Below are 26,546 nucleotides of genomic sequence, written 5' to 3' on the forward strand. Positions count from 1 at the left end.
TTCTATGGGTACACATTAGCTATAGAAAACATAAAATAAAGGTGTTGGTGTGAGAGAGTAATTGAAGGAGACGTTGTCCTCTATCAGTGTCCTCGAACTATGGCACAGGGATGGTAGTACGCTGCTGGAATCAACAAAGGTGCAGGTGTGATTGTTATCTGGATGTAATTAGGCCGTAGCCACTCATTAAGCAACAAGTAAAATGAGGAGGAGAAATTGTATGTCGGGCCTGTGGGTGCGTCCGATTACTCGAAGCGCAACTAATTGGGCATTTCCATATCCACTAAACAATGAACAAAAATCTCAAGATAAAATTTTCGTTCAAGACGGATCAATGAAAACTCCAAATTTTTGTATTATAGTATTATCTTCAACCGGTCTAAAATATCAAAAGGTGGCTTATACCAGTCTTGTTAGCCCAATTAGTAATAACATGATATGTTTAATCCCTCAAAGCCACCCACGCAGGAGCTTTGGACAGGTTTGAGTTTCGATTTTCGTTTTTTTTTTTTTGAAATAAAGAAAAATGAAAAGCCAAATAAAAGCAGAGAGCAAAACTACTCTTGCTAGGGAGGAGGATTATGGTTATGGCCTTACGGGGGAAGGTTGATGGAAAAGGGCAAATGTACAGTGAGGTGGCCAAATGGTAGTTGATTAGTTTCCTTAAATAAAGGCGGAAACTGAACGGTGATAATAAATCACAGCTCACTGGCTCCGAGACGATCATGCACGTCCTCATTATTCCTTCCTTCCCTAATATTTTCCCTTCTTCTTAATACGCCTACTTAATCACTCACATCACTCTGCTTTTGCATTCCAACCTCCCCAAAATTAAAGGAAAAAAAAGGGTTATCTGTTCAAGCTCCACGGGATCATTACCATAACCGGAGTGCTTTGAAACTGCCTGCTACATCCAAATTTCGTTGTTCTTGAAAGAAGTTGTCGTTCTTCAAAGCCCAGAAAAAAAGAAAAAATGTCGTGGCAAACTTACGTGGATGATCATTTGATGTGTGACATTGAGGGCACAGGCCATCACCTCACTGCTGCTGCCATTCTCGGCCACGACGGCGCCGTTTGGGCCCAGAGCTCCAACTTCCCTCAGGTCACATTTCATCTATACGATCCCTTTAAATGTGGACTCATTATTTTTTTTTTTTTCCTTTTTATCACCAAAAAATTGGGAGCAATATTTACTTAATTACGTACAGGATGATGTGCACTGATATCCTACATGTAGGACTCACTTTTTTGTTTTTCAGTGTGATTTTGATTCTCTGATTGTGCTGTGCCTTCCTTGAATTTCCGCGATTGGAACCTGATGCAAGATGGACTACTTGGTCCTGCATTGAAATTTTGTTGTATTGCTGCCTATGAATCATGCTAAATCTCATATTACTGTACCTAACAATTAGGAGAGATCGAAGGTTGATATGTTCCGACTTTTTCTTTTGTTTCTAAGGATACCCCATTCATTAAACCATACATATGGATATGGTACATATTTTTTTTAGAGCTAAGTGTTGCATTGTTCACCAGACAAGGAAAAGAAAGAGAAGAAAAGGCATTGTTCATGCAGACCATATCTTATAATAGAACCATTAATAACATAAAAGTGTATATTGTTCATAGTAATTGTCACTTACAATCATAATTGGTTTTTTTTTTTTTTTTTTTTTAAATCATCTTCGTTGTCGAATAGTAACGGGAGTGCTATCATTTGCACATGTACTTTGGAGTTCTTTTATTGACTTTTCCCAATTTTTGGAGCAAATCATTCAACTGAAATTTATTCGCCTTTTAGTTTTTGTCTACTGAATCTTTCTTATTTTCGGTTTGAAGAGTTATAGCAGTTTTCCATACGAACATGATTTCCTCCTCTATGCAAAATTGTTGATCTGGAATTGTAGACTTTCCAAGCCAATGACCGGCGTTGTGCCTTTTGTACTGTTAGTATGGTGCCTGTTTTAAGCTATCAAGTTCTGAAGTGTCTCCACCATTGGTTCATGAACTCTGTTTCTTTACAGATTAAGCCTGATGAGATCAAGGGTATCATGACTGATTTCGATGAGCCAGGACATCTTGCCCCTACAGGTTTACACCTCGGAGGAACGAAATACATGGTCATCCAAGGCGAGCCTGGTGCTGTTATTCGTGGAAAGAAGGTCATAATAATGATTTTATGCTGCTGCATTTTACTCCGTCTATCCAGTATTGTTTTCTGCCTAGATGAATTGCATCCTTTCTGATAAAGCTACTAAATGATTTTCACCAAGTGGTCGATGTGTTTTCTCTGATATTACTGTCAAAAAAAGTGGGTGGTTCATTTCCTCCCGTCTGTGGCTTTACTTGAAACGCAATATGTTCCATATTATACATGTGTTCTTATAAAGTTACTTGATTGGTTTGGACAGGGGCCAGGAGGTGTTACTATCAAGAAAACTGGCCAAGCTCTGGTCTTTGGGATCTATGAGGAGCCGGTGACCCCTGGACAATGCAACCTGGTTGTTGAGAGGTTGGGAGATTATCTCGCTGAGCAGGGCCTGTAGGCTGGCTCATTCTGGATGATTCTTGCCTCTTCTGCTTCTCTAAGATCGAGTCGTCATTTGAAACATAAACATTGCGTGGAGTTTGCGCAGACAATAACCATGCGAGGGCATCTAAGTGTTTGTTGTAGGTTTTTCTAGTTATATTGTTTTTTTTTTTTTGTAATTGATAATCACAGATATGGGTGTTAATGTCTATCTGGATTAATTTTGGAAGTCAGAAACCTGTTGTTTCAATAATTCTGTTTTGATTTATCACGGGGCAAAATGCCACGGAGTGTGAAATTTATTCCACTTTCAGGTACGATTGATTTATTTATCTATCGGTAGCATTCAACATTTTGTGCTGGAAAGTTGAGATTCTACATTTTCTTCACTTCTCCTGTCAACTCTTTATATAAACAAGAAATTGAAATAGATCGTAGTTCTTCCCTGCCTGGAAATTGATGCGGAACTTTTACTTCACAGACACACATATAAATCTCGGGTCTGGAAAAATTGGTTTGCGCCTGCCCTGCAGTTTTATGCTACTACAGAAAACTGAAAAAAAGAAAAAAGTCCATTTCAGACCAGAATTAAATTTCTTGCTTTTGTTCAAATTTGTTGCTCATCCAGCCGAGTTCTGTACTGACGGAGGTATCTCCAAAACTATTCTATGTTAGAATTAAATGCGTTTTTTTTTTTAAGGAGATTGTTGTAGTTTGTATCATGTTTTGTTAATTCCAGTCCAACTTCTTCTTCTTCTAAATCCCAACCCGAGAAGACAAGGAGATGTCAGAACGGACCATAACCATAGTAAGTAGAAACAACAAGGGAATAGAGCTGCCACTTCTTACAAGTTGATACTTGACTTGCAGAAGATTAGAATATTGCTTCAACAAAAACTCAGGCTCATGTGATTCAGGACTTCAAATTTATCAGCTTCTCTCGAGATTTCGTTCTTCTTTCTCAGACCAATGGATACTGATTTGTAGCAAGTTGCGTGATGTCTCTTGCTATGTGGATATTCTCAAGTGTTCTTTGGATCGATGGTATTTTTCAACTCATCATTGAACTGCTGGATTGGAAATCAAAACATTCTCTGACACTTAAGTCCAGATAGGGCCCGACACTGACACTTCGCAAGCAAACCCGTAAATGAATGCTGTACGTCGAAACTTCTGGTTTTCCAGCAAATCCCACAAGAAAACAAATACAAAGAAATTACATGACAACTAATTGGGGGGGGGGGGGGGGGGGTGCGAGGCCATGGCCAATTAATGTCCAAATTATGCCAAACTTAAGTTAGTTACCGTTTGCTCTGACGAGCAACAAGTGCCCGAAGGCAATAACATCACAGGGGGACAAAATGAAAAAGAAAGGGCTCATGGGGTTAAAGCTGTAATCCTCAACCTCCCAAATCTCCTTGATTAGATAAGAGTCTATCAATAAATCTTTTCTTTTAGTTAGAGATTAGACGCTGTTGGCTTTGTTAGTTAGCATCAATCAACAATAAACATCATATGTTTCTCCTAATAAATTAAATCATCATTCCATAGCGTGCTCCTCTTTCCACACCACCCTTTTAACAACAATCATGCAATTCGCTTAACTGCTGCCATGAATATGGCCATGAACATGAGACTCTGCTCCAATCGCTAAATGCATCAGAGTCAGTGCAAATGAATGGTCATCATTAGTGTTGTTATGATATTAGTTCAACAGAGTGATCCAAGGCAGGAAATTAATATCCATCTGATGAGATGCAAACTGATCAACTACCCTGATGATCTGTTCGACAGTAATAGTCTAATTTGTTACCAAACTCCAGATACGATATATATATATATATATGCTGTGCTGTTCTCATCATTCTGGCATTGCCTCCCTGGATTCACGTAGGAATATGAAGACCCCAAGTTTGGTGGAAAAGTGCGTCACCATACCCCTTTGTAGCCCCCAAGACAGCCAACAACCCTCTCCTATCCTATGAGCTATATAACAACCCCAGCCCTTCAATTATTACGGGCCCTATCATATTATTACTATTTCTCTGCAGATAAAATTGATGGGGAGAAAGAAAAGCATGCATATGTATTGTTCAAGACCGTTTATGTTGTTTGTGCATTGTCAAGGCATACTTTTGTCAGATTGGTAACAAACAAACATACTCCTGCTTATGATCTCCTGTCCTGGGATAAAATATAACGGTAAAGGACATAGTGTTGCAGCAATCTGATTTTGACAATATACGTTGGACTGGAAAGCACAAACATCTAATGTGGGATGTAGGATTTATGCTGAAGAAACTCCAAGGTGGTGTCCTAATAAATTATGTGATCCTGATATCATTATGACAACCTGTCAGGAGTATTTCTTGGGGGGTCTGTACATTCATTCTCCTACTCCTCTGCAAATTAATTAAATTGGTCTCGCGCGGTAGAGTTTGTTTAAAGGACAAGCTGTGCTATCAAGTGCTTAATTGAAATTTCGTGAGGCTACTACTATTTCAATGTGCTTGATAATTATTGGTTGTCAAAATTTGTTTAGTTTCTTCTGCCGAGTCATCATTGATTGTTCGCTTGGAAACACTAAGGTCTTGTTTGGATTGCAATTTTTTAAAGTTTTTATAGAAAATGTACTATAGTGATTTGATATATGTGAAGTAAAATGATGATTGAAAAGCATGTTCACGGAAAACGTAAAATTTTTTGATTAAAACTGGCTTTCCAAACAAGGCCTAAATTAATCACACAAAAAGTTTTCGAGTTATTGAAAATACTTCTTTTTGGCAATTTTCCAAGCTTCCTAATCGCAAGGATTAATAATGCTTAACTCACACACAAAGACGTGACCATAGGCCAAGAACTGCTCATCTTTTTAAGTAAATTAAGCAAATATTTGCAAGGGGTTTTTTTCTTTTTCTTCAGGAAACATATTGTATAGAGGTTTCAGCATATGTAATATGGCATCTCAGGTAATGATGCCTAGATTCTAAATGGTACTCTTAAATATGTTATTTACTTGACAAGACTGATATAAAGAAAAGAATGCCAAGAAATGACACATATAGCAAATAGTAAATGCACGGGTATATATGTGAATACTATGATAGGTAACGTATCAATGCAACAACCATAATGTTGTGATTGCGATAGCAAAGCGAAGTGGTCTCCTGCGACCCTTGCTCTGCGGGGCACCACAGTCCCAAAAAGCTGATTTTTCATCCAAGACTTCGCCAAGAAATAGAAGAGGCCCTCCTGACTGCTAGCGCTTTTAGTCTGTCAGGGGAAACGGGGCTGGGGTCCTAACACTTTAGGGACAACAAAGAGGAAAAACATTGGTCCTAAATGACCCAGAGCTTGGATTACTCGTTCATGTCAACTTCAAAAGTTACTTGATCAGTATCGAAAAGGACAAGGATAGGAAGAAAATGAAAAAGTTGATGATACAATAAAGAAGTTCTTTTTTGCACTTTATGCTTTAGTAGTATGTTCTAATCAAATGGGGTACAAAAGTTTCTTGAGATTTTCTCTTGTTCTTATTCTAGTGTCATTGATGCATTAAATAAAAAAAGAAAGAATCGCACCATCCATGTCATGGTTAGACAGATGCCAATTTGTTACAGATGAAAATGGCTGATGCTTCAACAGTAGCTTATGTTATAATCTTTTTTTTTTTATTTTTATCGCAACGATAATATTCGTACAATCTACTCTAGTTTAATTTAAAAAAATTAGGGAGCCGACGAGCAATCCCATCAGAAAAAGCCACTTGAAAATGATAACTACAATTAAATAACAAGATAGGTAGAAGGCAAAAATTAAACCCTTAACCTCCCACCCCGTCAAAACTTATGTTATAATCAGATGAGTGTAAAAATTTCTCGACGCTGTTTGCATCTGGTTGGACATAATAAAGTTGAAAGCAACGTTCGTCTAGAACAATCTTTTAGGCAAGAGTTTAGCCAAAAATCACTCCCTCTGATAAAACAGTGATATAACATGATACTGTGATAACACATTTGTTGTTAGAATTCAGGAAATATCGGCTGTCCACTGCACACATAATTTATACTGTAACATTAAGATAAATAATGTATTTATTAATCATGTTTACGTTTGGGGACAAGAAGCTTTTTTTTGTCGCGATAACACACTCCATTCGGCTTGGGCCATAACTTTGACGAGGCCCAACAAAGATTACTGAAATGCCGGGGGACCATTATTCCACCAGCATACCACATGATTAATTAGTCCTGGTTTCAAAACTTAAAAGGTATTTATTTTTGTCATTTTATTATAGGGATAATTCTAGAAACTTCACTTAAGGTTTATACCTTAATATCAGCTAGCACACTCAATTTTTAGAGATCTCACTTACCTCCCATAGCAGAATGATATGACCACGTATCTCAATCAGAGGCCTTGTTTGAATTGCATTTTCTTGGATTTTTTGTAGAAAATTACTGTAACGATTTGTTGTATAGGAAAATGTGGTCACGGAAAATGACGCAATTTTCCGGCAGAAAATGGCTGTCCAAACAGGGCCTAAAATATCTTTTAAAAAATGGCATCTAAAATGGCCCAAATTGGGCGTATCTTCAAAACACAAAAATGCATCCACAATATCGATCCTTTATGCTAAATGACATTAGAGAGTTAATATCAATCCTCCAATGAAAGAGTTTTTCATATTGCTAACCTAACCGATCTCTTAAGAATTCTCTCTTTTTATTTTTTTTATTTTATAAGTGAGAAGATTTGAATCCAAAATCTCTTATTTATAATACCTCTCACTTACCACTTAACCCAACCGTCTTCTCCTTGAGATTTGCTCTTGTTTTTTCTCTTTGCTACAAAATTTTTTGTACTAATTTTCAAGCCCTTTTATAGTATTCAAGCAGTCACCATTCTGAGCATCGGTCTCCTAATTGCTAAGTTATGTTGCAACAGTACCTATTGCACTTACATCCCCTCAACTTAAAAGTCGTTTAATATTCCTGTATTATTTGCCTTTTTCTTTTCATGTTCTCAAATTCATAAATCATATTGCAAAACGGCCAAAAGATTAAAAGTGGAAGGATAATCTAATCTCTCTCCTCCAATGTATTTTTTAATACTACTTTTCATACATAAGGGATTATGTATAAAATTGGGGGCTGCTAAGTGATCTTAAGGTAAATTTGAGGGGAAGTTTCCCAAATTATCCCTTTATTAAATTGTTATCAGAAACTTCAAGATTTATAAACCTTCAGAGTTGAATGAATTTTAAGGCCGTCCACACCTTGGGGAGATGCGACAAGAGTTTTACTTCTTTAATTTGAAGCAAGTATGGCCAAGCATTGAGACATTAATCATGTGAATTGTTTCTAGCTATGAGATAGCTCTAAAATTTTGCAGAAACAACAAATTTTCCACCACAGACACATATGTACACATGGATTACGAAATTTTCCTCAACAAAGAAACAACATATAACAAATTTGTTTTCTGTCAAAATTCAAATTTTACTTCTTAACACCACACTGGCCGCAATATTGGTATAGATCTCTAATTTCAGGCTACGTCTAACACATAGAAGATAATAGCATTCAAGAAGTGGTATTTTTTTGAACCAGCCAATTAGCTTTGAAGAGTTCAGATTGGAATCTCGCCGCTTCAAATTCTCTGTCACAATAGAAACCAGCTAGAAATGAACAAGAGGCGAAAACGTCTCAAGGAAAACACAAAACATTTGCCACTAGCCAGCCATCTTCACGCTCAAGTTTTTACAAACAAATATATTTTACATGATTACAACCTTTAGATAATGACAATTAACACACCTCGTATTAGAAACCCTATTTTACTTTTACCTTCCACCTTTTTCCTATTCTTTGGCTTGGCAACCAGTCATGTTAGAAATTATAGGTCTTGCGTTCTAATCCTCTGTTTCCTTCTTACTTCTTAAATTCCACTCTTCTCTCATTAAAAGTTTTTTTTTTTAAAAAAAAAAAAAGAAAAAGTCATAGCATTTTAGAATCGATCCCGTCATTTAGCAAGTGGACATGAAGTTAGAAAGACTCTTCTTTAGCTGTAAAATGCAAGGTGAGATAATGTTTTAACACAAGTTACTTTGGAAATGAAAGAGCCATGCTTGGATTGCTTGTTTCCGTCGGAAAATATTGTCGTTTTCCGTGATCACATTTCCCTATCACCTTTTTTCCTCACATATATCAAATCGCTACAGTAATTTTTCCATGAAAAATGACGGAAAAAGCAATCCAAACACATGTAATTGAAAAAAAAAAACATGACTATCAAAGTGGAACGGAGGGAGTAAGTAGGATGTGGAGATTATATGATGTCGACAGTTATGTAGGAGCATAACACCTAGGGTGGAAACGTCATTTAGCAACTCCGTCGAACCATAGAGTGGCTGTTCAAGATTTTGATTTCTCATCAAAATTAAATAAATTAGATCAACTTCGCGCACATATCACTTTTAATTGGACGCAATGAGAATATAATCGTTACATATGAAAAGAAATAGTATATCACTTGATCTCGATTAGCACTGAAAAGTATGATATACAATCGAAGATACAAATTTCAGGTCTGTAATATATCAAAACCAAATTTGTAAACTCTAGTGTTGATTTAAACAACTAGGAAAGGAGATAATTCAAGAAACATTTTGGCACATAAATAATTAGCTTAAATGTTAACGGGCATGGTCGTTTGGCGTTAGTGCCACTAAGCGACGCTAATGTCGTCATTATCTTTGTGCCTTGGACAACACACCCGAAAATAAAATGTGGCTGACTGGATAATTCGATTGGGGAGTTCAAAATCCTAGCTGGCCCGGGCTATCAATCCACAACGTGCTGACAGCAATAATTTTGCTGTTTTGGACCCTTATGTAATCCCATATTAGGGACCCACGTGGACAAATATACTGCATTTTTTACTCGTTCTGTTGCCAAACCATTAATGTTAATAATTACTATCTAGATTTTAGTCACCGTAATAATATCTCAAATTTGTTTGCATGACCTGTTTTTGAAAAATTAAAATTATTTAAAACAGTATGTATAAATATAGTACTACTTTAAAACACTCATAAATTCTAAAAAAAAAAATATATATTAAATAGGTTTCGGTGATGAAAGTTATCAATGAAAGATGTAGGGTAGTGAGGGATGAAGGAAGGGTGAAAGGAATGTTTTGGAAGAATACGTGTGTTTTAAGTGTTCAAGAAAAGCATTAAAAATTTTGCAAACCAAGAACAGTAAATTATAGTAAAATTTTAGATAAATAGCTAAAAGAACTGAATACGTCGCCCAGAAAAAATCAACCATTCAATAGAATCAATGCCCCTTATTTTGCACCTGGCCGTATATTTTAAAGGACAATCATGGTTAGATATGAAATTCTTCACTTATGAAATTATTGTTCATGTAAAGTATTTTTGTAACATGATTACCATAAGTTATTTAGAGCATTCCGACACCAAATATTTTTCAGTAACATTTAATAGGTTGATGGTAAATTTTGCGCGTGTACTGTACCATTTCATGTTAAGTCCTGTTTCGATATAGCTTAGGAGCACAGCCGGTACGAGGAAAAAGACAAAAGTAATCGTGAAAAGAAAGAAAACCAAAAACTACAGAAAACAGCAGTTAGTTAACCCGCCTTGCTTTGTGAGCCGACATTTATTCATCCAGTTCAGCAATACCGCGAACAGCTTCATCCAAGTACTGACTACGACTCCATCCCTCATCATCTTCTCTATTCTATCTACTCTTCGCTCTCTAACATCAACTCAATCCATCAATTCCGCCTCTCCCTCCCCAAGTCTGGAAACACAATCCCATAACGAAATTCCCCGCAGGCATTTTTATTTCTAGACTCTCTGCCCTGCATTGCATACTTTTGCATTGCTGCATTGGATGAGAAATGGATCCCTGTCCATTTGTCCGTCTCATCATCGAATCCTTAGCCCTCAAACTCCCTTCTTCCCCGACTAAGCCCGCCGGTCCAGGCGTTCACCCTTCCGCAACTCCCTGCTACGCCAAGCTCAAGCTCACCAACTTCCCTTCCCAAACCGCCCTTATCCCTCTCTGCACCTCCGACCCCTCGTCCTCGTCTTCTCCGGACTCCTCCACCTCCTCCGCCGGCTTCCACCTCGACCCCTCCACCCTCCGCCGCCTCTCCTCCAAGCCCCTCCTCACTCTCAAGGTCTCCGTCTTCACCGGCCGCATGGGCCGCACTTGTGGCGTCCCCTGCAGCAAACTACTCGGCTCCGTTAAGATGTCCATCAACGTTGGCGGGGCCGGGGCTCAGTCCAAGCCGTCCGTCTACTATAATGGGTGGATGAAGCTGGCCGGCTCTGCTGGACCGGACAAGCCGGTTGCTAAATTGCACGCAGTCGTACGGTCCGAACCCGATCCCCGGTTTGTTTTCCAGTTTGGAGGCGAACCAGAATGCAGCCCGGTGGTTTTCCAGATCCAGGAGAATATACGGCAGCCGGTTTTCAGCTGCAAGTTCAGTGCCGATCGCAACAACCGGTCACGGTGAGTGGAGCGAGTAGTGTCAGCCTAGCCAGGGATTCCTGTCGTTCGGCGCACTTTAGCACTTCATTTCCAATTTTCGTTAAAGTGTACTTCTGTGGTGGCCCACGCCAGTTGTTCTCCCCCCTTACTCCTTACTGCTCGTTCTTCTTCTTTGTTCTGTCCCCCTTACTCCTTGCTACTCCTCCTTTCTGTCTCCGAAATTCTGCTTCATGGTTAGCTATCTCGTTATTTTCATTTTTCCAGACTTCCCTAATAGCATCTTGTTTCATTCCTTTTTTTTTTTTTTTTTTTAATTCTTTCTTTTTTGTGTTTCTTTTACCATTTTTACTTATTGCAAGATTAAATTTGTTGGCTAGCATAATGTAGTGGTAATGGGACGGATCCATAGGAGGTCTTTTTCCAAATCTGAGGCACAGGGGAGCTGCTCAATTTCTTGAGTTCGTCACCACCCTCATTGGCATTAAATTGGACAATGAAGAGTGCCAGGGAAAATTAAAAAAGGGAACATTAATGGTGTTACAAAACTAATTACATGCTGCTTTTACTAAATTTGATTATCAGTTCTATTTTTGGGTTAAGGTGAAAATTAATGTAAAAAAACAGGTGATGAGATAGTTTTATGATATAATTTTCCAACAGTAACCAGTGTGGCTCAGTGTTACTGGTCCAATTAATAGGTAAAATATTTTTTTTTAATTTAACCAGCATATGCTTGGTAGGTCCTAATTGTCGGAAATTTAACTAATTCACTGTTAATAGGGTTATGTGCTTTAATAGGAGTTTTGATTTTGCTGATTGAATCCTTGGTAGGGCTCATCATTTAGCCTAAATGATGGATTAGATTATCTTTTTGATGCAAATCTCGACAACTAGATCTATTTCTCTTACTTGTCCAACTGCTGCTAACCACCACATTAACAAGAAATTAAACTAAACAAGTTGTATCATGTACGCTGTCATGGCCTACTATTCTTCCATCCCTTGTCTCATTTATATGCCATTCTGACAAAATTTAATGGAGTAATTCTTAAAAAGATTTGATGATCTTCGCCTTTGGTCAAACAGACACTATTTAGTCTCGTAGTACACTGTTAACGACAACTAACTAAATTGATTCCCCTTTAATCCCATGTGCAAAGATTTCTTTCTATTGCATGATTATGTTCTCGGTTAGATAGTGCATTAATAATTCTCTTTGACCAAAATGTGCTTCAATATTACAACTATATATATATTTTGGTTACTGTTGCTTAAAAGATTACTTTATGGTTTTATGGTATGAATTACTGATCATTGTACTTCTGTTTTGTTGGCTATCATCAGATCTCTACCTTCAGATTTCACCATGGGTGGTAATAAAGGGTGGGTGAGAACCTTCTCCGGTGAAAGAGAAAAGTCTGGGAGAGAGCGCAAGGGCTGGATGATAATGATCCATGATCTCTCAGGCTCAGCTGTTGCAGCTGCCTCGATGATCACTCCCTTTGTTCCGTCCCCCGGTTCTGATCGAGTTTCTCGATCAAATCCCGGGGCATGGCTCATCCTCCGCCCTAATGGACCCTCCGTTAGTAGCTGGAAACCTTGGGGCCGTCTTGAGGCTTGGCGAGAGAGAGGGCCAGTTGATGGTTTAGGCTATAGATTTGCGCTCGTTACTGACTCCGGCCTAACAAGCGGAGTGCCTATTGCTGAAGGTACAATGAGCGTGAAAAGGGGGGGACAATTTTGCATTGACAATGCAAGGAAAGATTCAGTTCTGAGTTTAGTGTTGCCAGTTCGAGGATTTGTCATGGGATCAAGCGTAGAAGCTGAAGGGAAAGTGAGCAAACCAATGGTTCAAGTAGGGGTACGACATGTAACCTGCATGGCCGATGCAGCCTTATTTGTTGCACTTTCAGCTGCCATTGACCTCAGTATGGATGCTTGTCGCCTTTTTTCACGCAAGCTCAGGAAAGAGCTTTGCCCGGATGAACAAGACTCACTCTCATAAGAACTTTCCTCACACCAAATTCAACACTTTTTTTTTTTTTTCTTTTTTCTTCTCATGCAGATGATAACCTTTGGTTTCTGCCAGCCAGACCTTGGTTTGAGCACGGAAGATGCCTCTTTTTGGCCGCCTTTTCCAATAAAACCAAAAGACTATTTTTCTTACTCAATCCTCACATTTCTTTGGGAAAAACAAAATACCATTTTGCTCTTTCTTTGTGAGACTGACTCTGGTGGTTTGGCTGTGTCGAAGAAGCAATCTTGCTCACTTCTAAGTGATATTTAACTCCCTTCAAAGATGAAGTATATCTTTGTTTATTTTCACGGTTTGGTCCACTTAATTTTGTATCTCTACAATAGCTGCTGAGTGTTGTCTCTCGTTACAGAACTGAGTATTGCGTGCGTTGCAGATTGACACTGTAAAAAGAAAAGAGTTATATGTTTGATACAGTAATCATATTTATTGATTCTTTCCATTGCCGTACATGTTTCTTCAATTATGAGGTAGCAACTGTTCCTTAAGTGCTACTTGTCGCCTGCATGGGCCATTTTTTTTACCGTTCTTTTTGTCAGTCATCATTTGTCTTGTTCTTGAGTTTCTACTCGATTTAATTTTTCCTCTTATATCTTAATTCTTTTTTTATTTTTTTATGATTCTTATATCTTAAACGATGCTCTTGTTCATGGATATGCTGGGTGGAAAATGATTTGCAGGCGGATCGGGTTAATTTTGCTGAATCACATGGCCTAACACGTATGCCTCTTGTGGCAATTGATCCAATCAGCTGGCACGGTCCAAAACTACCCCACAACCGATCCCTAGATCTATCTGGGTTGATATTTAATTACTCCGTCTACTAATACCTACTGGGGTTTATCAAGTGGATGGGGCAGAGAACCCTTAAAATTCTAAACTAGGGTTTGAATACTGGGCCTTGTAGGTGAAGGCATGCATCGGAGTGGGAGGTTTAAAAAAAAAAAAACCTCCATATAATAACAATTAAATCACTAAAAATATCAACAAATGAAAATTCCTTCCTTCTTAGTTTTGATTGGATACTTTATTATTTATTGAGAAAGCTTGTTATTTAGTTGAGAACATGAGAAACGCTGGAAAAAAAATTTACTGACAAATTCGACATTTGTTTTTTTTTTTTTAGTTGGAAACAAAAAGATTTGAAGCCTCACATCCTTTACTAAAAAAACAAAAAATCACACCCTCTATTAGAAAGAAAAAGTAAAACACAAAAAGGAATTTAATGGCTTTCGAAATAACTGGCACCGGCAGATTAGCTGGGCTGACTAAAATATTCTATTTGTAAATCAGGAGTGGAGCCGCCATATGATGATTGCCCCCATCAACTTTGAAAAATTAAAATTTTTAGCAAGTAATAACTTTTAATTTGTCAAAAAGGATTTAATTTAATGGTTAAGGTTGAAATTCCAAAAAATAGACATTCTAAATTTGAATCCCTCTCCCCCCCCCCCTCCCACCTTTCCTGCATGAATTTCACTCCTCCCTAAAAAAAATTAATTTTTATTTTTTTGCCTTGCATTGGTACCATAATTCTCTATAACTCCTTTTACCTTCTACATTGACCCTACTAAATTTTCTGAAACTTCTTTCATTCTTTACCTTCGTAGGATCGAGCCTATTGACTATTGAAGTCTTCAATCTAAAATTTCAAAATATTTCAATCATAATTTTGTTTAGACAAAATATTATGTACAAATAAAAAAATCCAATGCTTTTGGGGGGATTTATTAATTTCTATAACTCAATGGGAGTAAAAACTAAAATTTCAAAATTTGGGGTTAGCCACTTGGTGTTTAAGCATTCGTTGTAGGATCGAATCTAAGGCTGCAAACGAATTGAGCCGATCGCGAGTAATTCGAATCAAAACTCGAGTTCAAAGATGTCCAGTTCATTAACTTACGAGTCGACTCGATTGTATATATAATTTTTTATTTTAATAGTAAAATTACCTATATTATTCTAATATTTTATTATTTGTTAAGAAAAATTCTTGTTTTATTTAATTTTAAAAAAATAAAATAATTATTTTTATTTTTTTTTAAATTCGAGTTTAAACTTTACATTAAAAACTCGTCGAATTTGAATTCGACTCGATTTGTTTCCGGCCGCAGTTGAGCCTATTGACTATTGAAGTTGGTGCTATGTTTTGCTTGCTGGCAAGCAGCACCTGCCATTTGCTCTTATGCCACTCAGAGCGTTTATCATACATCATGCTCAGGCTTGATTATGCCGGGATTGCGGCTCTAATCTCGACCTCCTCCTATCCTCCTGTTTACTATTCCTTCATGTGCTATCCAGTCTTTTGCAACTTGTACCTGGGATTCATTACTATTCTGGGAATTGGTACCATATTGGTTTCCCTTCTACCAGTTTTCCAGACTCCAGAATATCGTACTATGCGGGCATCCCTCTTCTTTGTGATGGGGGTGTGAGGTGCGGCGCCAATTCTGCGTAAGCTAATTCTAGTTTGGAATCGGCCTGAGGCACTTCATACAACTGGGTATGAACTTCTAATGGGAGGTTTTTATGGCATTGGAGCACTGGTCCACGCCATGAGAGTTCCTGAAAGATGGATGCCTGGAAAGTTCGATACTGCTGGGCACAGTCACCAACTCTTCCATGTGCTTGTAGTTGCAGGGGCTTATACCCATTATCGTGCAGGGCTAGTTTATCTAAAGTGGCGGGACCTGCAGGGTTGCTGAATTTCTTGTGATTAAATGGCTATCTGGTGAGGTGTAGGTTAAGGGATCAAAATCCTTGACCTGCATTCTAAATTCAAGATTTCTTGGAACATTTTCTCAACGGGTGCATAGGCATTGGTTTGTACCGATGGTAGTTCAGTTCCTCGACTTCCTCCGAACTTTTTGGATTCCAGTTTGAATCGGTGGTGATTCAGTTCCCTAAGTTTCCCTTGATCCTTTTGGATTTCTTTTTCCCCTAGTATAGAGTAAGAGTAGGCCCCTGACTCCATTGAGTCCCCCTTTCTCCTAATATGGGATAGGAGTAGGAGTAGGCCCCCAACTCTTTTGGGCATCGATCTGGACCGATGATGGTTTAGTTCTCCGAATTCCGCTTGATTTCTTTGAGTCCTCACTCCCCCGGTATAGTATAGGGTAGGAGTAGGTCCCAACCCCTTTGGATCCTCCTCATCCTAATATAGAGTAAGAGTAGGTCTCCAACTCCTTTGAGCCCCCTTCTTCTAATATAGAATAGGAACATGTATAGAATAGAATTTATCGTATCGAAAAAAAAAAAAATTGTCAATTGTCATCGACGTCAGAACTTTCCCAAACAAGAAAGCAACTTTTGATTCGACAGCGCTTTCTTGTATCTAGAGTGGGGAGTGGGGACATGATGCGCTCGTCGTGGGGTTTCGGCCAAATCGTCCTCCTCTCCCTCCACGTCTCCCTATCTACTGCCTTCCCCGACTCGATCCTCCAAATCCTGCCCGAAAATTCAGGATCTTCCCCCCACCACCGCCACCGGAAGATTCCGAGGGACGATAATCTCTACTGTGACAGCTGGAGATTCGTCGTGGAAGCAAATGACGTCGGTCCCTGGGCTCGCATCCCATCCAGATGCGTTGCATTCGTGCAGGACTACGTCACCAATGATCGGTATCGGGCGGACTCAGAGGCCGTAGCTGACGCTTCCCTGGAGTTTGCGAAGACGGTGAAGGTTTCCGGCGACGGGAAGGACGCTTGGGTCTTCGACATTGATGAAACTCTGCTTTCCAACGTCCCTTATTATGCGGTCCATGGGTTCGGGTGAGTCAAACGAATCTTTGCTAATCCTGGTTTCAGCTGCATCTGATTGTAATCATTGTCACTGCTATGAAATGCTCCCGCTGAAAATACTAATTAGCAACAGTAGTCAACTAAGTACTTGCTTGAAAGTAATTAGGTAATGCTAATATGTTGTCGAAATAGGAATTTGTGGACTCTAGCTAGCTATGGTGGTTGTCCTAAATACATCCCGTACCTTCCAATTCGCAGCCGCAGGGCGTAAGGATGCCAATTCAGTAGAATGGTATATCTATGAATTTTCCATAAATAACACGCTCTTTTGTTTGCTGGTCCTTAAATTAACTAGTAATTGGTGTTTTTGCTACAGACCATTCTTTTCCGAAGTTAATGGTATTCTTCAACAATGCTTGTGGCTTGTGCATTCTAATTTTCTGACGGTGTCAACTTGTGGACCTCAGAAATCACTTTAAGAATGCGTGCATTTGCATCAGTGATTGATTACTGAGGCTTGTGGTTTTCTGAATGATCCGTACGAGCTCTTTTAGTTACATGTCTATAGTTGCCATGTGATAGCTAATAATTGCCTTTAGAGGAGGCCACATTGTTATCATCATATCATGGTAGTGCTAAAATTTTGCAAAATTGGATGCTAGGGGGACCTTTACCATTCAGTTGTAACGGGACAGTGAAATATGCATTGTTGCAGAGCTCTCAAACTCAAACTCAAACTGAAATTGTGGATCTTTATACGTCTAAAGTGTAGCCCACCAACCCAAATTAGACCGTTCATCTTTACAATCCTTCAAAATCTTGGCCGTTAGTTTCACTTAAAATCACTTTCTGGTCGTGAAGCCCCTGCTTTTGAGCGAAATCATGCATCATACTTCATCACCATCCTGTTCCAGAACAAGTTTCAATTTATGCTGTCCATTTTTTATATGAATTTATCATGCACGTACTATTTGCATTCGGTTGTCATATCTGAGTAAATACAGATTAGCAGATTGCATCCGGCACAGACCATGTTCGTTTTTTCACTTTCCTAGTAAACAAAAACGAACAAACAAACAAACAAACTGATATGCTGATCATTGGCTAGCTGCACGGTAAAAAAAATTTTTTTTTTTTTGGGGGGAGCCTGCATGGTAATTTTTGATTGCTTGGCTGATGCTTTGCTTTACCATCTTCCTTCATTTGTTCTTGATAATTGATCAAACTCTGTTAGTTGGACACAGATCAGAGACTTTTGATGAAAATTCATTTGATGAGTGGGTTGACTTGGCTGAGGCCCCTGCATTGCCAGCAAGTTTGAGGCTGTATAAAGAGCTGGAGCAGCTGGGCTTTAAGATATTTTTATTGACTGGTAGAACTGAATTTCAAAGGAGTGCCACAAGCAAAAATCTAGATTACGCTGGATACAGCAACTGGGAAAGGCTTATCTTGAGGTAAGTCGTAGTGTGAATGAGTAACGTATATCAGTCCATATCATAACTGAAAAAAGTACTAATTGTAAACATGTTTCAATCCGTATGATAACCCAGATGAGTAGGATTTTCCTCAGCTATCGAGTCTTTCGAAGCTTTCATATACGTGCACTGCTTTGTGTGCTCATGAAATATCAAAAGTAAATACCCATTATTTGGAATGTTTTATTATTTATTAGTATGACACCATAGTATTTTTGGTGAAGTGGCTCATGAAAAGATGTTAATGAATTTATCCAAACACTCCCAGTAGTATTCCAGTAATCTGTTGACTGAGGAGATCTAATTCCTTCCGATGATGGTAAACCTGCCACAGTCTACAAATCTGAGAGGAGGAAGGAGTTAGAAGATGAAGGTTATGTTATTCATGGGAGCTCAGGTGACCAGTGGAGCGACTTGAATGGTTTCGCAGTTGCCGAACGGTCCTTCAAACTCCCAAATCCACTGTATTATATTGCCTAATGGAACAGGTGGTGGATAATTGGACATTTGCTCCTCTGTAACAACATTAATCTGATTTTTTTTTTTTTTACCTTTGACCGCCGCCATGAGCGTGGACTTCTTGTGTTATTCCTCAATTAATGTGTACTAAAATCCTTAAATTTACTTTGCACATGCCGAATGGCCCACCCTAAAAGGAGAATGTATAAAAGAGTCAATAATTGGTTTCTTTCTCTTTTTTTTTTATCCATTATGTTAGTTTAGTCACAATTAAATGGAAAGTATATGATTAGAGGGAGGGTTGAACCATTTTGTCAGCAGGCTATTGGCTGTTGGCATCAATTGGTTTCGTAAACGTATTAAATGGTGGAAAGGCACGCACGATTAAGCAGAAATTAGAGGGGAAGGGACAGTGCGAAATTTCACGCACTGCTACTTTTGTGCCACCAGTTGGCAGAATAGAATAATGCTCACTTTTTCTTTATCTGGAAGAAAAAATGGGCACCAGAAATAGCAAAGCGAACGAAAGGGCTTACAATTATTGCGTCGTGTCACGTGAAAGTTCTGAATCTTCATCCTCATTGATCATGAACAAGATAGAAGTTGACAACATAATTGTCAGCACTGTTAAGCTGCAATTGGTGGGGCAAATCTTCGTTCCGTTCGGGCATGAACTGGGATCAAATACGGCATCAAGAAAAAAAAAAAAAACAACAGATCGTACTCAAGGTTGGCAATAAAAGAGTCGAGGCACAATTTGACAAAAAAAAAAAAAAAAAAGAAGAAGAAGTCAAGGCATAATTAAAGAATTCCAACATATATTATATTACCCAATAATTAATATTACTGGTATATGTTACTAGCAGTACAGTCGCATATGGTCTAATCGAAACAATTGGCTGTGAAAAACTTGTAGTAGCAGAGCGCAAGTAAAAATTCATCTTCAATTGGAGCTAGAAATAAACAAATTTGGAAGCTCTGGTCATAACTTCTTCGCTGAAGAGTTAATGAGTGACAGCCCACACTAGGCTAAAAGCTAGCCTGTTTTGTGCCCCTCTTTCTTCACTCATTGATGTGACGGGCTTGGAGCTGGACCTGTCGGAGTCTTTCGATCCCCAAACAGTGTACCACAAACGAGAGGCCTTGCTGAAGGAATTCTAAGGCAACTCAATCCACCTCCGGGAACTGCCGAGCACTCTGGCTGAGGCCTCTGCATAACCACTCCAGGAATGCAATTTAACGAAAAATCAAACCCAATGCTCAGTTTTGAGCAATCCTGGTTGAATCCAGAAAAAAAATTGTAGGCGACAGTCAAATTCAGCAAGTTTCTCAGTGCACAGACCATGTCCGGCAACTCCCCTGAAAGCTTGTTGTGTGCAAAGTTGAGAACTTCAATACCGCTTAAGCAAGAAATGGAGTCTGGCAAGTGCCCCATTAGCGAGTTAAAACTTACGTCCAGAACTTGCAAATCCGTCCACGTGCCAACTCCTTCAGGGATGCAACCAGTTAGTTGGTTGTTGAGGATCAAAATCTCCTTTATTCCAGCGTAGCCGAAGCTGAATGGAATGTTGCCACTCAACCTGTTGTTAGCTAAATTTACCACGGACGCCGGAGAGTTTCCCAGATTTTCAGGAAGATCGCCGTCGAACTGGTTGTTGTTGAGAAAAATTGCGTCGAGTTTCTTGTTGAAGAGATCCTCAGGAATGGGACCTGAGAAGCTGTTAAATCTGAGGTCTAAGTAGAGCAAGTTGGGAATGAGAAGAATTGTGGTGGGAAACGGTCCAGAGAACTGGTTGTTACTGAGGTCCAGCTCTGTTAAAGACGAGAGATCTTTGAAAGAATCGGGGATTCTGCCACCGAACATGTTACTGTTCAGGTGAAGGAGTGACAAGTCTGTGAGTAAAGAAAGTGCTTCAACGAGCGTGCCCCGAAGATTTGCATGGTTAAGATCTATACCTGCGACGACAGGACCCATTGGATTGCCCATGTAATCCTGGGAGTCTGAACAAAAAACCCCTTTGTAAGAACACACATTTGAGCCAACCCAAGTACTTAAAATCCCCAGTGGATCATCTGTGATTGCTGATTTCCAAGCCTGGAGAGCAGCGTATGCCCTCGAGTCAGCAGGACCAGCTGATGGAATTGGATTCTTGAACCCTGCTCCACCTCCACCAAGCCAAACACCACCACCTCCAACTCCGCCACCAACACTGCCTACACCAACGCCAATGCCAACGCCTACACCTACACCGCCACCAACTGAGAATGCAGCTCCTGTAGCGTTTAGCATATAAAGCAAAAAAGCCAAGAGCAGAGTAGTTGTTTTCTCCATTTTGAGGTGAACAGTCAAATTTCCTATATGATGGGCTCTCTTGTGAGCTTGGAAAAATGAGGTAGCTGCACGGATGACTGAAAGAAGTTGGTGGGGTTTATTGGTCTTGAAATGAATGAAATACATTTATTGCATATACGTAGTTGTGTTTGTTACACTACTGCTACCGTCTTTTTGTTTACAATTCTGGGGCCAAGAGCGTATTAGTATGTTGGCTGGTTAAAGTAAAACTTTTTTGGTTCGGTTATCAAACCAGTCAAGCATCCCGCCCCACAACACAATGCATGCGAATCATAAGGAAAAAAGGAGTAACTCTGAAAAAAGGAGACTGGTCAAAGGTGAAATTTTGGGCAGCCTATTGCTCCTTCCATTAATAATAAGAATGATGAAACAGCGGAGGATTACTTTACGTGATTCGATGTCACATTCTTCGTAATTACGAGAAAGCGACAGAGGTTCTTATCCCAAAGAACAGAACAGGGAGAGAGCCAAGAATGCGAAGCGTTAATACTCAAAAAAAAGAAAAGGGAAAAAAAAATCTTGTCAATGGAAATCTGGAGATGGTAAAGTTCATGTTTGCATTTTACCATCAGCAGCAGCAGCAGCAGCAGCTGCTAATGGCTTGTGCCTGAAATTTATCTGCACTCGAATGATTGCTGATTGGTTCCCTGTCTCTGCACTCCCATTTTTGGGCATGCCATTGGCCAAGTAACGTGCAATTCAGTAAATATTTCCTTGTGCCAATGATTTCCCCAACTAAAGCAAAAACGCGTGCAAAAACTCCAAACATTTTCAAGAGAGGGTGGCTACCGGCCATGATTGAGTAATGTTTATCTTATACTGTCTACTCCACTGTACCAGTTTATAATTATTTCTTTACAAACATTTTTCTTCTCTTGCCAAATAAATAGTACGACTACACAATCATCTGTAAAACTTCCACTTAGAATTTATTTATTATTATTATTTTTTTGTGGTAGCAAGCCCGTCTTAACTTCCACTGTACCGGCCCGTGGCATCCACGCATTGACTCCATGATCGAGAAGGTCTACGATAGAGTATTGCATGCAGCCTCCTTCGGGCCTCGGGTTCTTGTGAAAAAGACTGTTGCTCTGTGGGCATACGTTGGGCCTGACAACTAATTTAAGGACTGAGCCCATTCTGTAGAGGCCGCTGTATTGGTTAGGTACTGGAAAAGGTTTGATAAATTTTCTAGTTTTGCCTTGGGCCCATCAGCATTCTAGGTGACCTAGATCGCTAAAAATCTTTCTTCGCTTTCCCCTACTTGCGCGCTAAGGAAGCTCATGCGGGAGGAAAATAACTAACTTTTCGTGCACTTTTCCCTGCAAACAAACACCATCTAAGGGGAGGAATCGCATATAAATGTGCCAGGCCTGATAATTAGGTCTGTAACATGTGTTGAAATTATAAGTGAAAGGATGCTCTCAACATTATGGAATGTTAAGGGCTAATCAATACTCCCTCTGTCCCAATTATATAGTAATGTTTGGGAAATCCGGCTTTTTCAACATAGTTGTTTGATTGTGATGTTTGTGCTTCTCTTCTCAATTTTACTCTCACAAATTCAAAATTTGAAATTGAATAGTAACATGCATATGATTAGAAAGAATGATTATATTGGAAAGACGGTGCTTTTATTTTTTCAACATCAAAACCTTCAATAAATGGTATAGCATGGAAAGTAATGGATGTGGCGGGGGAGAAATTGATTTGTTTATAGTAACCATTGGCATGTATAAGAGATTTCAAACCTAGCTGCCAGTCACGCCTTCTGGTCTTACTACCTACCTACAGTCCGGAGACAGCACCAAACTCCATGACTAAGACTAAACAATTCGCCTCAAAGAAAAGACAAGAAATGTAAAAAATGACATGTCTGATGGAGTTGCATTGCATACAATTTATGTATGGATAAGATTTGCATCGTTCTGGCGTGATCAAAATCTAAAGCAACCTGATTGACTATGAACTTCGATCTTTGATTGATGATAGAACTGCCATGGAAAAAATAGTGACGAGAAATTGTCATGAAAACACGGCGGCACAGGCTGAAAAAGATACTACTATTACATTTCAACAAATTAAGAATAAAGAACCGTGTGGAATTAAGAAACAAGAAATTTCCCATCGGCTCATTGAAGCTATCATCATGCGCTCAAGTAAGGATAATTTCTCACATGATCAGGACACACCACAGCAGCCAGCGCTCTACATTTTGTCTCCAACGAGCTTTGGCTCAGTGAGTGCTAGTACTCTATATAATTGTCTCCAAGATCGAGAAATTTGTGTTCGAACCCTTTTTGAGTGAACCCAAAAAAAAAACAGAAATCAATGGCAACTTGTTACTTGACTAATGGTTGCCGTCAAATGATTCCTAATTAATTAGTGGTAGCACGGGTTCCCATTAGGCTTTCTAATAGTAGATGCTTTGGCTTTGGGTTTGGCAGAGTGCTTCGTCACGTCCGCCATCATATTTGCTTGACGGGGAGGGAGGAGGGGCCGGCGGGGATACATGGTACATGCATGAACAAAAAATAATGGTGAATGGGATTTCTATTTACCCTTTCATAACTCACAGTTTTTTGTATGAGTGTTTCGATAAATGGACTCTGCGAAGACACTTCAAAAGCCGGCAACTTTTGAAGTGCTCCGCAGCACTTAACTACTAAACCCCCAAACCCCCATTTATTACCTGGTGATGGGAATCATGATGAAGTCTGACCTCCATCCAGTGCCTGTGAACGCAATCCCCGTCTACGCATATTTACCATCTTGTCACTGATTACGTTCACATGAATAGATGCACCCGTATGATTTTTTGACAACAGTTCAGTTTTCGTGGATTTTCTTTAATTCAATTGAATTATTTCCTTAAAATAAGTTAGAGTAGAAATAGATAGTGACGATTGATTAAAACAAAAAAAAAGATATACGCAAACCAACTGTTTGTTCAGACGTGTTTGAATTAGCAAAAAGTTACTTGAACTGACTTTAGAATATTTTTTATAATATGATGTATATATGAAACAAAAACAAGTGATCGGAATTTGTGTGCATAATGTAAATAAAATAATATTAATTTTTTTTTAAAAAAAAATTATGGTATACAAATGGGCCCATGACTTCTCCAGTAAGCATTAATTAATGACCCCGGAAACCAAGTTGGTTAGATAGCAGAAGTGACGTTTGTGAAAACGTAGCAATTGGCATTAGCTAAGCATGAATAAAATGCGAATACAGACGAAAATGCCGTTCTCACTCCCAGTTGAAACCTGTACTTTCCAGCTTTGAATTAAAGCCATTGTCGGGAGGGGCGGTTTATGCTGGAAAATAATACTCCCTCCGTCCCACTTTAATAGTCTTGTTTTCCTATTTCGTCTGTCCCAAATTATAGTTCACTTTCCCATTAAGAAATGTAGTAATCTTTTAAATTGTCTAAAATACTCTTATTAAATATCTTGTTATTAATACATTGTTATTAAATACTAACCCACTACATTGAATATATTGAGTTTTTCCAATACTAATCCATTAGTTGTAACTGATATTAATTGACACTCTTCGTGATTAGCATAAGGGTATTTTAAAAATTTATTAATCTAAATTTATATTTTCAACCAAATTAATTATACTTTCTTAATCTGTGTGAAAAAAAAATTAAAACTAACAAAACGGGACAGAGGGAGTAATATTAATATACACGAAGAAGGAAGAAAAAAGAGGCAAGCGTTTTGCTTTGAAAATTGGTTCGCCTATTTGTGTCCCAAATAATATGTCGGTTCTATGAAAATGTAGGGGCTAGATGATAATTTTAAAACATTAATAATTGATCTATCTTTTTTTTTTTTTAAGTGTGATTATTGTGTGTTCTTAGTGTACCGAACAATAATAATAATAATAATAACTTCAAAGGTTTGAAGAAATAAAATAAAGAATTTGTAGTCATTTTTAAAAGATCTTAGATGGCTTGGTACAGTAGGCTTGAAATCGCTGGTTACTTGTAATTTGCAAGAATCCATACTTTATTTCTTTTTTTTTTTTGACTGTTTGTTTGGATTGTGTTTTATTTCCCAAATTTTATCTGCTTACATCATCATTACAATTTCCAATACACCTTTTTATCTTCCCAATTACCTTTTTATCTCACACACATCACATCACAAAAAGTGCTACAGTAAAAATATTCCAAATAAAACACAATCCAAACAAATCTATGTTTCAAAAAAATAAAATAAAAACTAACGAGTGATTCAATTTTGTTCTTTTCCTCCTTCGCTTAGCATATTTTCCCATTCTCTCTTATTTTGAAGAGCCTCTCTCAATTCTATAATTCTTGCTCTTAAATGAATTTTTTTTTTTGTTTCTACTCTATTGGATGTATATATGAGGGTTTATTAGTCAACCATAAACAGGCTATCATTCAAAGGCGTATTAGTATTAGGTACTCCCTCCGTCCCACTTTGATAGTCCTATTTTTTTTTTCGTCTGTCCCAAATTGTAGTCCAGTTTTCAATTGAAGAATGTAGTTGTATTTTAATTTTTCTAAAATACTCTTATTTAATGTAAGTTGTTGTTACTATAAACTTACCCCATTTAATGAGAATTGATTCTTTTTTTACCATCAATTCAAGTTCCTATAAAGTTATACTCTAATTAATGTGAGGGTATTTTAGAAAAATAGTTACCTAAATTGATTGTTCTAATAAAATTAACTATTTTTTCTTAAACTGTGTGAAAAAACAAATAGGACTATCAAAGTGGGACGGAGGGAATATTGTTTTAACTTTTTTGGAAAAAAACAAAATTAAATTTGGAAGGTGCGTAAAATGTAAGTATAGTAGAGCCATCTATTATGTCTTTGTTTACATAATATGAACGGTGAATTAGGAATAATAATGGGAATATCAATATATGCTACCTCTACAATGGGAATTTTCCATTTTTGATGACCTAAAACATAATAGAATTAATTATGTTGCTTTTTCTAGTCATCCAGAATTTATATAAAATGGAAAAAACCTCACTCCTCACGAGTCACCATAAACAATAGTATATTACTAGTAGAAAAATATAGGGATAATTTCAGGAACCTCCCCTGAGGTTTCTGACATTTACACTTACCTCCCCTGTAGTTTGAACAATTACACTGACCTCCCATGAGGTTACTAATCCTTTATAAATTCAGTCCAAATGATTAAAATATTATTTTAGAGAGTGAAATTAAAATTTTGTACCTGATTTGTCCTTTGTGCCACATGTCCAATAAATGGCAAAGTATTACAAATTAATTAACAATTAATAAACTTTAACGAGCGTAGGGGTGCAAATGAGCCGAGCCGAGTCGAACATTGAACTTATCGAGTCAGGCTCGATTACTGTACACTCGAGCTCGAAAAAATTGAGCTCGAGCTCGACTCGACTAAGTA

General features: G+C 38.3%; 4 protein-coding genes and 1 pseudogene across 6 annotated transcripts; 4 read left to right on the forward strand and 1 right to left on the reverse strand.

The window, feature by feature from the left end:
• The first annotated feature begins 693 nt into the window (after nt 1-693).
• On the forward strand, nt 694-2,847 carry LOC113694132 (profilin-2). The gene is made up of 3 exons (XM_027212988.2): nt 694-1,102; nt 2,025-2,162; nt 2,412-2,847. Exons 1-3 carry the CDS (start codon nt 974-976, stop codon nt 2,544-2,546), a joined length of 402 nt encoding a protein of 133 aa, XP_027068789.1. The 5' UTR covers nt 694-973; the 3' UTR covers nt 2,547-2,847.
• Nucleotides 2,848-10,225: 7,378 nt separating this feature from the next.
• On the forward strand, nt 10,226-13,543 carry LOC113692020 (uncharacterized). Its single transcript, XM_027210351.2, has 2 exons — nt 10,226-11,079; nt 12,403-13,543. The coding sequence occupies exons 1-2, from the start codon at nt 10,463-10,465 to the stop codon at nt 13,061-13,063; spliced, it is 1,278 nt and encodes a 425-aa protein (XP_027066152.1). The 5' UTR covers nt 10,226-10,462; the 3' UTR covers nt 13,064-13,543.
• A 1,680-nt stretch (nt 13,544-15,223) lies between these two features.
• Nucleotides 15,224-16,134, forward strand: LOC113691783 (heptahelical transmembrane protein 4-like; annotated as a pseudogene).
• Nucleotides 16,135-16,308: 174 nt separating this feature from the next.
• LOC113692115 (acid phosphatase 1-like) lies at nt 16,309-18,941 on the forward strand. Of its 3 annotated transcripts, none has more exons than XM_027210477.2 (3): nt 16,309-16,863; nt 18,078-18,287; nt 18,643-18,941. In XM_027210477.2, the coding sequence occupies exons 1-3, from the start codon at nt 16,448-16,450 to the stop codon at nt 18,653-18,655; spliced, it is 639 nt and encodes a 212-aa protein (XP_027066278.1). In that variant the 5' UTR covers nt 16,309-16,447; the 3' UTR covers nt 18,656-18,941. The 3 variants fall into 3 exon arrangements, with proteins under 3 accessions (XP_027066278.1, XP_027066276.1, XP_027066277.1); XM_027210475.2 differs by having other exon boundaries at nt 18,577-18,752; XM_027210476.2 differs by having other exon boundaries at nt 18,580-18,752.
• A 624-nt stretch (nt 18,942-19,565) lies between these two features.
• On the reverse strand, nt 19,566-21,296 carry LOC113694087 (uncharacterized). The gene has a single exon (XM_027212940.2). The coding sequence runs from the start codon at nt 21,223-21,225 to the stop codon at nt 19,834-19,836; it is 1,392 nt and encodes a 463-aa protein (XP_027068741.2). The 5' UTR covers nt 21,226-21,296; the 3' UTR covers nt 19,566-19,833.
• Nucleotides 21,297-26,546: the final 5,250 nt, after the last annotated feature.

The sequence above is a fragment of the Coffea arabica genome, chromosome 6c (assembly GCF_036785885.1).
Source record: "Coffea arabica cultivar ET-39 chromosome 6c, Coffea Arabica ET-39 HiFi, whole genome shotgun sequence".
NCBI classification, from domain to species: Eukaryota; Viridiplantae; Streptophyta; class Magnoliopsida; order Gentianales; family Rubiaceae; genus Coffea; species Coffea arabica.

Bases quoted from the DNA above. Each gene is read 5' to 3' on its own strand.
- LOC113692020 (XM_027210351.2), top strand. From the start codon at position 10,463: ATGGATCCCTGTCCATTTGTCCGTCTCATCATCGAATCCTTAGCCCTC. The intron at 11,080-12,402 runs GTGAGTGGAGCG...GGCTATCATCAG, and splicing joins GATCGCAACAACCGGTCACG to ATCTCTACCTTCAGATTTCA.
- LOC113694132 (XM_027212988.2), top strand. From the start codon at position 974: ATGTCGTGGCAAACTTACGTGGATGATCATTTGATGTGTGACATTGAG. The intron at 1,103-2,024 runs GTCACATTTCAT...GTTTCTTTACAG, and splicing joins AGAGCTCCAACTTCCCTCAG to ATTAAGCCTGATGAGATCAA. The intron at 2,163-2,411 runs GTCATAATAATG...TGGTTTGGACAG, and splicing joins CTGTTATTCGTGGAAAGAAG to GGGCCAGGAGGTGTTACTAT.
- LOC113692115 (XM_027210475.2), top strand. From the start codon at position 16,448: ATGATGCGCTCGTCGTGGGGTTTCGGCCAAATCGTCCTCCTCTCCCTC. The intron at 16,864-18,077 runs GTGAGTCAAACG...AGTTGGACACAG, and splicing joins TATGCGGTCCATGGGTTCGG to ATCAGAGACTTTTGATGAAA. The intron at 18,288-18,576 runs GTAAGTCGTAGT...AAACACTCCCAG, and splicing joins TGGGAAAGGCTTATCTTGAG to TAGTATTCCAGTAATCTGTT.
- LOC113694087 (XM_027212940.2), bottom strand. From the start codon at position 21,225: ATGTATTTCATTCATTTCAAGACCAATAAACCCCACCAACTTCTTTCA.